Source organism: Biomphalaria glabrata, chromosome 9 (genome assembly GCF_947242115.1).
Source record: "Biomphalaria glabrata chromosome 9, xgBioGlab47.1, whole genome shotgun sequence".
NCBI lineage: Eukaryota > Metazoa > Mollusca > Gastropoda > Planorbidae > Biomphalaria > Biomphalaria glabrata.
Window position 1 is genome coordinate 25,034,792 of NC_074719.1, and position 10,558 is coordinate 25,045,349.

At 36.7% G+C, this 10,558-nt stretch overlaps 1 protein-coding gene across 1 annotated transcript; it reads left to right on the forward strand.

Annotated features, from left to right (window-relative positions):
* The first annotated feature begins 1,819 nt into the window (after nt 1-1,819).
* LOC106069402 (collectin-10-like) lies at nt 1,820-4,070 on the forward strand. The gene is made up of 2 exons (XM_013229058.2): nt 1,820-1,956; nt 3,545-4,070. The coding sequence occupies exons 1-2, from the start codon at nt 1,832-1,834 to the stop codon at nt 3,933-3,935; spliced, it is 516 nt and encodes a 171-aa protein (XP_013084512.2). The 5' UTR covers nt 1,820-1,831; the 3' UTR covers nt 3,936-4,070.
* Nucleotides 4,071-10,558: the final 6,488 nt, after the last annotated feature.

The following is a 10,558-nucleotide window of genomic DNA, read 5'->3' on the forward strand; positions in this document are numbered from 1 at the left end:
GCTACGCTCATATAATTTTGAGTGCGTAATTCGCTTGTTTTTATACTGAAGAGGTATTTTTTTAGCTTCAAACCCCGTTGAATGGGGGTTTAAACTAAAGAATCCCTTTGGCTACTCTCATAGAATTTTGAGGGTGTAATTTGTTTGTTTTTATATTGAAGAGATATTTTTTAGCTTCAAACACCGCTGTAGGGGGTTTAAACTCAAAACCCCCTTTGGTTACGCTCATAGAATTTGGAGTGTGTAATTTGCTTTTTTTATATTGAAAAGGTGGTTTTCAGCTTCAAACCCCGCTGGAGGGGGGCGGGGTTAAACACAAAACTCCTCTTGGCTAGAATCTGGTGACTGATGTATGGATAGTCTTATATTGAAGAGGGGTTTTTATTCGGATGGGGTTTTAAAATCAAAATCTTCCTTAGCTATGCTCTTGGAATTTGGGGATTGTCGTTTACATTATTTGTGTTTTGTTTTGTTTTATAGAAGAGGGGGGTTTGACTGCAAAACCCTCTGGTAGGGGTTCTAAACTCAAAAACCCATTGGCTGCGCTGTGGCAAGTGATGGTTTAGTATTAAAATATCAACTAAAATAAACAAAATCAAAGCAAAAAATCAGTCACTAAATTCCGATCCCTCCCCTTGCGGGGAGGGGATTTCATTTGGGGGGTGGGGGTCCAACCCCCCCCCCAGCTACGCCCATGTTAAGGTTATGACAAATTGGTTTATTTATTTTATTGATTCATGTCTTGTCTATGCCAAAGAATATTTGTGAAAAGTTTCAACTTGTTACGAGAATTGGTGTGGGAGAAATAACGTGGGCACACCTTTGATCAAACAGACAGACAGTGTGAGTTGATGTAAGCTTTGTAAAAATAAACATGAAATCTCTAAATGTTATAATTGTACTTTATGAATGTCCATCCTATAGACATTAAGTCTATGTATTTGTATAATGCACATTTAAAACTCACACAAGTCATGGCTATAAAAACGCTAAAAGCCTATACTCTTGTACAATGAGCATAATTTATTAATTTAAGCCAGGGCCGGTCTAAGGCCACTGCAACATATGCGGCCGCAGTGGGCCCCGCAATTTCATAGGCTCCGCGCGTATTCTAGGTGTAAATTATTACATTAAACCATTTTAACTTATTATTAAAGGGTTCCTGGAATTCTCCTGAAATTTTAAAATATACGAAAAAGTCATGAAAATCTCCTGCAATTATTAAAATCTTCTGAAAACTGATGGAAATCTCTTAAGAAACAGACAAAATTGTAATTTCGGGGTGTCATTCAATATGGAAAACGTCAATCCTAATAGCGATTAAAAAAAAAAAACGTCATTGTCAGTTTTCATTTAATAAAAATGTATTAATAAGGCGAATTTTAACCAAAACAAGAAGTTCGAATTCTTAATTTACTTTAATAGTCACTGGTATACAATTATAGATCTAAATCTATTTCGACGTCTTAAAAAAGCGATATTTTGCTAGTCGATAGTAAATATAAAAGGCAGATCTGAATGTTTATCGGCTTTTTGTTGGAAATCTTTTATCTAATGTAGATGGTTCGTAAAGTTAATTTGACAGTGATTTTTCAATTAGTAAAGTATGAATAAAATGCAAAGACGAATTTATTTTTTAATACAAAATCTTACTTTTCACTTATTATCCTTATCACAACTAAGAACCCTAACCCTTACCGCAATCCGTTTCGCATAGGGCCCCGCAATCTGTAAGACCGGCCCTGATTTAAACATAATCAACCTTTAAACTTCAGAAAACTTTGGGTTTTGTTTTTGTTTGTCAAGGTTTGCTACTAACTGCTATAGCTTTATGTTCGATGAAGTCACTAGTATGTGTACCCCTGGCGGCAAGCTGTCTCCCTTACAGCCTGGACCAACTCTACAAGAAGGTGACCTCTACGTGCTTCCGAGGGATGACGCCTATGAAGGGTTCAGGTGAGTTCAAAGAAAAATAGGAGCGAAACAAATATGATCTGGATTCAGAACATTGTATCTATCTGATTTAATCGCACAAATGTAATGTTGTTATTCTAGATATATTACAAATTAATTACATGATTAAATCTGTATAACTGATAGAATTACACTTAATATAAGCAGTGTAAGCTCTATATTTGTACCTATTCTTGTTGCTTTTTAATTATAAACATCTATTCCGCATGCCGTTAGCGGCCCCCGAAAGAGGAAAAGACGCTATTAGTTTTGTGTGACCTGTCTGTCCGTCCGTCCCGTTTAGATCTCGTAAACTAGAAAAGATAGTGAAAATCCGATATCACAATATTTTAGACCATTCAAAGTAATGTTGCAACGGCTCCTTTTTTCTTTTCTGAAAGCGAAAAGTCTAATTTATTAAATCACTTATGCAAGCAGTTTCTTCATAAAAATACACCACTTTTACAACTATTCACTATTTACAGTAACAAACACATGAGTCTCTTTATAAGGGAAAGTAGCATTATACCATATTTTAAACACATTTATGCAAACGGTTGTAATTTTTATTGTTAAGTTATGTAAGTTCTGTTATACTTAGTACTATATTTATACACAAAAAATGTTTACTATTTTTTAAAGAGAAAAAAATTATTTAATATACATATAAGTCAGACATAATTTAAAACAACAATTAATAAGTAGTTTTTCATATTATCGCGTGAACTGCATCAAAATTGCAGCACTATAGAACACCTAACCAAAGAAAAAAAGATTTTTTTTAAAATTTTGTTTTACGGAAATGTTTTATTGTTGAGGAATAAGAGATTGGCACTTTACAAAACAATTAGATCAATTACATATTCATTATCACCAAGATGTGAATGTTGTTCGTATTTGCATCCATGTTATTATTGCACAGTAGTTACGCTGAGGCTGTCAATTGTAGTCAAACGAATTTCCATTTGATTGGATCAATAAAAATTATCTTATATTATATTATCTTAGTATAAGACATCAGTTAGGCCAGGTTCACATCTAACTTCACATTCACTTTCACCTATCCTTCGGTCTGCTGGACCGCTGGGGCACCACTCAAGATCTGTTAACCTTTTTTTCTTCATTATTTTCTGTCATTTGTCTTTCATAGAATTTTATTCTGATAATATTGAAACCTGCCTTTTTACCTGCCTGGGACCACACCAACTGTCTTTGTAACCTTGTTTTATTTCTACTATTTCTAATACATGTTGACCTTTCATCACTTACTCTGTGACCTCTAGAGTAAACAATATTTGGCTCGAGTGACAGAAGAAAGCTAAAACGAGAACAATCGGATTATAGAGAGAAAGAGAAAGAGAAAAAGAGAGCGAAAAAAGAGAGATTCAGAGAAAGAAAGAAACATTGTCAGAATAGACATTTTGAGATTAACTTTGAAAACTTCTCATTCCTGTGTTCTGATCTGTGTTCTGACCTGTGTTCTGACCTGTGTTCTGACCTGTGTTCTGATCTGTGTTCTGATCTGTGTTCTGACCTGTGTTCTGACCTGTGTTCTGATCTGTGTTCTGATCTGTGTTTCTCTGTGTTTCAGTCTTCACACATTCAACTTGACGACCGTCAACATGGCCTACTTCTATGTGCCTGTAACCTACCTCCAGGCTCTAGAAGCATGTCACTGCATGAATTCGATGCTCTATGCACCAAAAACTTTGGACAAACTGGAACTTATCGCTGACCTGGCCTACACAACACAGCATAACATCTGGGTAGGGCTGGACGACCTTGTAACTGAAGGTCAATTCATTTGGTCAGAAGATGGTCAACCTTTTGACACGAGCTTGAATTCAATTTTTTTCTACGACGACCAACCAGACAACTATCTGGGCGACGAGGATTGTATTTCTCTACGCTATAATGCCCACAGATTAAATGATGCTAATTGTAATAGACCATATTTCTTTAGCTGTGAACAACGTACATAATCAACATAATCAACATACGTGAATGGTCTGAAACGTTGTTTACCTTGCAATGTATTGTTCTCTTCAGATTAATTAAATATTCTCCATATAATCTTCTTTTAGATCTATGTATTTCCTAGTATGAAAGAACGCAAAGCTAACAAGGGTCTTAGAGAAGAAGCCAGGCTTATCTGCAACAGATCCCAACTTACCCCATGCCATGTATGCGGCTGGCTTTTTAAAGCAAGGATTGGACCCTTTAGCCATCTTCAAGTTCATAGGAAATGCGAAATGTGCTTATCTTTGACCACGAAAGAAGAGCTGAATTTCTCATAGTAATGTTCCCGTCTCTCCAACCACCTTCCAAATAATAGACTTTTATGAGTTTTTCTTAAACTAATTGGTGAACTTGGAGGATATAAGATGATTTCATCACCTCTGTAAACAATTATTTTATGGGGAAAAAAACAAAGCTAAACACTATTCACTAAACAGAATTTATAGAATGAAATAAAATTAATTTGAAAAAAAAAAAAGTATATAATAATTTTTTAATATAAATTTTACAATGCACACTGAAATAAAAAAAAATGCATGGATGAAAACCAGTAAATAGATGACATTCATGACGCTGTTGTTTGCATCATCTATATATATAATTCTCTTCTCGGCTCAAGAGTTTGTACACGCAAGTAGAAGTAAAGGAAAGAACACTCTTTTATTTCTACAAGTCGGACGAACTAGAGTTACCCTACGAAAAATAAAAGGGGGGGGGAGAAAAAGTACTATTCACCCGTCACGAAATAGCAGGGCCGGACCGTTGTGACAAAGAAAGATGACTCTTTATTTTTATTTCAACCTCGCGTAAATTTAGCGGCGTTGTGGGGCCCTATGCGAAACGGAATTCGCGGGGCCCAGATTGGGTAGGGATACGGATTATAAGTAACAATTAAGAGTTTATATTAGAAAATACTTTCGTCTTTGCATTTTATTCATTCTTTACTACTTACAGAATTACTTTACGAGCCTTGCGTCAGTGGTGTAACTAAAGGGGGGGGATGGGGGGAGAATTTTAAAATCCCCCCGGGCCCCCACCTAGGGGGGGGGCCCCAAATGGGTGTCCGAAATTTATTTGTAAATACATAAATTAATATATTTGATTGACAAATAGTGTCAACGGGTGTCTTTTTTTTTTCAACATTTATGGATTAAATTTATTACAAAGACTAAACCTAGATCTAGGTCTATCATTACGTTGACTTTGTTGACATTTTAAAAATATTTTTTCCCACAGAGATCAAAGGTTTTTTTAATGTTAGTTTTACATTTTAAACTTTGTTGCCACGAATAAACTGCATGATATACAGCGAATTCCAGGTATCTTGTTACCTTACTAATAATAGATCTAAATGGCGAGTATTTTATGGCTACACTAATTAACCTTGAAGCAAAATTTACAGAATCGAATATAACAGATCCAAAAGTAATTTTTAATAATGCTAGAATAGTTCATTATTCGGGTTTGGCGTCTATAATTTCAGAATTAAACTTCACACTCGAGTTATTACCCCTCTATTCATCTTTCCTCAATCCAATGGAAACTCTATTTTTATTTCCATCTAATCCTTTTGCTTTCGCACAAAACATAAACAAAAAACAATGACGTAATATCATATAATATTAGCACATCCTTCCTTTTGAAGTTATTATCACACCCTTCCTTTTAAAGTTCTTAAGAGTGATATCTACTAGCAGGGTAGCATTTGCGGGGCCCTATGCGAAACGGATCGCGCTGGGCCTAGTCTGGGTAGGGATGAGCATAATGTCAAAATTATTTTTTTTTAATTAGAAAATAGGCCTACTTTCGTCTTTGCAATAAATTTTTATCAAATGAAAGCTCGCAATGCCACTTTTTATTTATAGGCACCCCAAAATGTCAATTTCGTCTATTCTTCAGGAGATTTGAATAAATTCAAAAAAAGTTCGGGACTTTATCGTATATTTAGCCTTTTCATGAGATTTCACGGAGGCCCTGGAAAATCAGGAGGTCGCGAAAACCCTGTTATTTTATATACGTTATAATGGTTTAATTTAATAATGTACAGTTAGAATTAGCGCGGGTCCTATGAAAGCGCGGGGCCCACTGCGACCGCATAGGCTGCAGTGGCCTAAGGCCGGCCCTGGCTACTAGGAACTTTAACAATTCGTCCACTGCTGGTTGTCTTGACTGGCACAACAAGTTCTCTAGACGTTGGTCTATAACTGTCTGTTTCGTTTGTTTCAACAGTTTGCAGTTCATTGTCTCCATCGGTATCATAGTACCCAGAGATGTCTTCATCGAACCTCTTACTAAAAAAATGTTGATTTCTTCTGTATGTTTTTCCGTTTGTCTTTAAGACTAAGACTAAGACTAAGACTGCTTTATTGATCCTTACGGAAATTTGTTGTGATTACAATTTTGATTACAAGGACTCGTTTCTCATATAAAGACAACACAACAGAAAAATACACATAAATACAAAAGACAACATAAAGAGTTCATTCAGCGACTACATGTAAGATCTGGGTGCTGAATGTTTTTTTTTTTTATGACAACTGCTTTCTGCCATGTTTGACCTAGACGAACTCTCCGACAGAATAATCTTTAGGTAGTCTTTCTTTTGCATTGTATTTCACTTTGCTTTTCATCTGCCGTTCGTTGAGTAATGTCTCAGTTTGGGATCAGTTGAAATGATTCCCTGAGTCTTCTACTCGTCAGCAGTTGTGATGGTGAATAAGGCAGTCCACTTATCGGAGTATTTCTATACTTGAGCATAACCAGATATGGATCTTTCCCACTTTTGTCTGCTCTGAATCCTTTTGCTTGCGCACAAAACATAAACAACCAACAATGACGTAATACCATTATAATATTAGCACATAATCTTCTTCATGCAGTGGAAAATTAAGAATTTTTTGCCTATCTTGAATTCTGGTCAAAGCTCTTGCGCCCAATTAATATAGTTCAGAAGAAACTGCAAAAGTCTGGACTGCATATACGGGAAGCTGCTAAAGAAATGAGTACCCTTTCATGCTTTCTGCAAAATGATGAGAAACTGACAAAAACCCAATCCATCTAAAAAGCAAAAGAAGGTATTGAATACTATGGATTCCCTGTAATCAAAACAACCAGAAGAAAGAAAAGACTAGATGGGAAGTTGAGTTCTAATGTAGGACTGTCAATAGAACTGCAATTCAAACGTGTTGCGACAGAAGTGCTGGACAGATTTCATATGGAGATGAAGGGCAGATTTCAAAGGCTGGAAAGAAAATGGATACCTTAGGGTTTCTTCTTGAACCAAGACACCTGTTAGATGAAGACCAGCTTATGACAAACTGTGCTACTTTTCCTGTTTGTATGATGAAATAAATGGCAAATCGCTTTTTCAATGATGTCATTGATGCACGAGCACTTTTCGTCAACAAACCAGTAATACAATCACCAATTGAGGAAATAGGCTTCATATGGTAATTACATGTGCTCAAACTTTGCAACCTCCTCCGAATACTTCTAACTCAGGCCACTTCCATTACGTCATGTGAGAGATCATTCTCAAAGCTCAACTTCATCAAAAGCTATCTCAGGAGCACAATGACACAAGAAAGGCTTATCATGGCTTTAATGTCAGTGAAGTCACAAATACTAGAAAGTATCGATGTAGTTGATGTTATAGATGTCTTTGCTGCACAGAATGCACGACGTGAAGCGATATCAATTTAGATTTGTCACTTGTGCATTATTTAACTAATAAACAAAGGTATTATTCATTAAAAGAGTCTTGATTACTTTTTGTTAAGTTTACTGATATAAGAAACCAATTTGATTTGGGGCTTATATATTTTTGAGTACATTATCCCATGTCATATGTCGAATGTCAAAATGCAAGGGGCCCCCAAAGAGGTCAATCCCCCCGGGCCCCCAAATCAATAGTTACGCCCCTGCCTTGCGTGTAGCGAAGTCACACAGCATATCATAAAAATTATATTTCTTCATAGATCACGCTCAATAGCAAGAATAACCAAATGTTTCAATCTATCTACGAAAATTGTTGACCTCAAGTAATTCTTCATTAGTTTGAGATTTGTATGAGGTTTCTAAAGATTTTAATAATTTCCTGAGATTTCCAGGACTTTTTCTTATATTTTACAATGTCTGATTTCCAGGCGCTCCTAATATAGGATACTTCAATATAGGTTTAGTTGTTTTTTTTAAGTTACTCCCAGTAATTTTTTTTAATTGCTTGTATATAGCACAACTTTCCAACGTATGGCATGCTCAGAGCGTTATAATCTAATCTCTTTTGTGAACCAGTGGGAGGGGGTCACTGGGAGAATGTTTTCCGTGCTGTTTTAGGCGCTCAGTAAACACAACTCTGCCCTAGTTGAGTGTCGAACTCAAGCCCCCTCCCCCTTGATAGACAGCCAAGCGGTTTTGACCACACAGCCCACAATAATTAAATTAATTGACTTGATTGCTTCCCTTAGCTCTCCCTTATCTCTCATCTTTGTCAGTGTATTTCTTATCTTATCTTTGTTATCTGAGATGAACTCCAATTGGTGGCAAGGCTGGAAGGATCAGTCCTCCCGTAGAGCCTTGGCAAGAAACTCTGCTGTTAGGCGTAGTGCCTTTAAGCTCCCATACAGGTCAAGTGACTCTGCAGACAAACTACCCCGCAGCTCTCGGAGCTGCGGACACTCTTGCAAAAGATGCGTCACTGTTATATATCTTTGTTATCAGAAATGACTTCCTTTACAACCAAAATGCTTCAACCCCTTGAGTCCTACAAACTTTTTTTTATCAGACAGACATGTTGATATTAGCGTTATAAAAAGAGGCAAATTTACTTTGTGATTCAGTCCAACATAAAATGTTACTTTGTGATTCAGTCCAAAATAAAATGTTACTTTGTGATTCAGTCCAACATAAAATGTTACTTTGTGATTCAGTCCAACATAAAATGTTACTTTGTGATTCAGTCCAAAACAAACTTTTACTTCTCCCACTACCGTTTTCCAACTGGTCCAGACAAGTGATTGGATCTTAGCGTATTGAGAAAGATAAAAGCATACCATTGCGCTAAATAAAAACAATTTGTAACAATATTTCTAATCGCACAGATTTATTATTGTTAGTCTTGATTTATTTCAAATTTAATTTTTTTTATATGGCTTGTTTATAAATTTGTTTTATTCTGTCGGTATTGTCACCATATCGTTGCTTTACAAATAAATGTCTTTATGAAACAAATGCCGTCATTTATATTTCCCCCACTGTTGATTACTTTTATTATTTCAAATTCATTCATGTCTATATCATCTATTCTTTCAAGATCATTTTAAACCATTGACTTACTATCAGTGCATGGCTCTTGCTCATTCATTGATTGCACGTTGTTACTTAAAAAAGTAAAACAATTTCGAAGTTGTAGACCAACAAGTGTAGGGTCAGGTTGGACTAATACTTCGCTAATGTCCAGTAGAGTCAGCCTGGACCAATACTTCGCGAAGGCCCAGTAGGGTCAGCCTGGACCAATACTTCGCTAATGTCCATTAGAGTCAGCCTGGACCAATACTTCGCTAATGTCCAGTAGAGTCAGCCTGGACCAATACTTCGCTAATGTCCAGTAGAGTCAGATACTTCGCTAATGTCCAGTAGAGTCAGATACTTCGCTAATGTCCAGTAGAGTCAGCCTGGACCAATACTTCGCGAATGCCCAGTAAGGTCAGCCTGGACCAATACTTCGCTAATGTCCAGTAGAGTCAGCCTGGACCAATACTCCGCTAATGTCCAGAGGTAGGAAATGTATTCACACGAAAGTTTGGATAGAAATTTAGTTAAAGCTAGTCATGGGCGTAGCCAGGGGGGGGGGTTCTTGGGGTTCAAACCCCCCCCCGAAATGAAATCCCCCCCCCGGTGGGGGGGGGACGGAATTAAGTGACTGATTTTTGCTTTCATTTTGTTTATTTTAGGTGAGATTTTAATACTAAATCATCACTTACCACAGCACAGCCGAAGCAGTTTTGAGTTAAAAACCCTCTACCAGGGGGTTTTGAGTTTAAATCCCCCTACCAGGGGGTTTTGAGATTTAAAAAAACCCTATCAGGTGGTTTTGAGATACAAATCCCTCTACCAGGGGGCTTTGAGTTTAAAACCCCCTACAGGGGGTTTTGAATTTTAAACCCCCTACCAGAGGTTTTTGCAGTTAAATCCCCCTCTTCTATAAAACAAAACAAAAAAAAGGAAACAACAATCCCCAAATTCCAACAGCACAGTTCAGGAAGATTTTGATTTTAAAACCCCCTCCAAAATTTACGATAAACCCCATCTTCAAAATAAAAAAAGCAAATTACACACTCAAAATTCTATGAGCGTAGCCAAAGGGGTTTTGAGTTTCAACCCCCCCCCCCCAGTTGGGGTTTGAAGCTAAAAAGTACCTCTTCAATATAAAAAAAAAAGCAAAGTACACACTATAAAATCTATGAGCGTAGCCAAAGGGGTTTTGTGTGTAAATCCCCCTCCTCCAGATGGCTTTTTCTTTAAAGTTTAAAACCCCTCCAGATGGTTTTGAGTTTAAAATTCCCCTACAGAGCGTTTAGAGTTGAAA

Excerpts from the sequence above, each read along its gene's own strand:
- LOC106069402 (XM_013229058.2), top strand. The coding sequence starts at position 1,832 with ATGTTCGATGAAGTCACTAGTATGTGTACCCCTGGCGGCAAGCTGTCT. Across the intron at positions 1,957-3,544 it reads GACGCCTATGAAGGGTTCAG|TCTTCACACATTCAACTTGA; the intron begins GTGAGTTCAAAG and ends TCTGTGTTTCAG.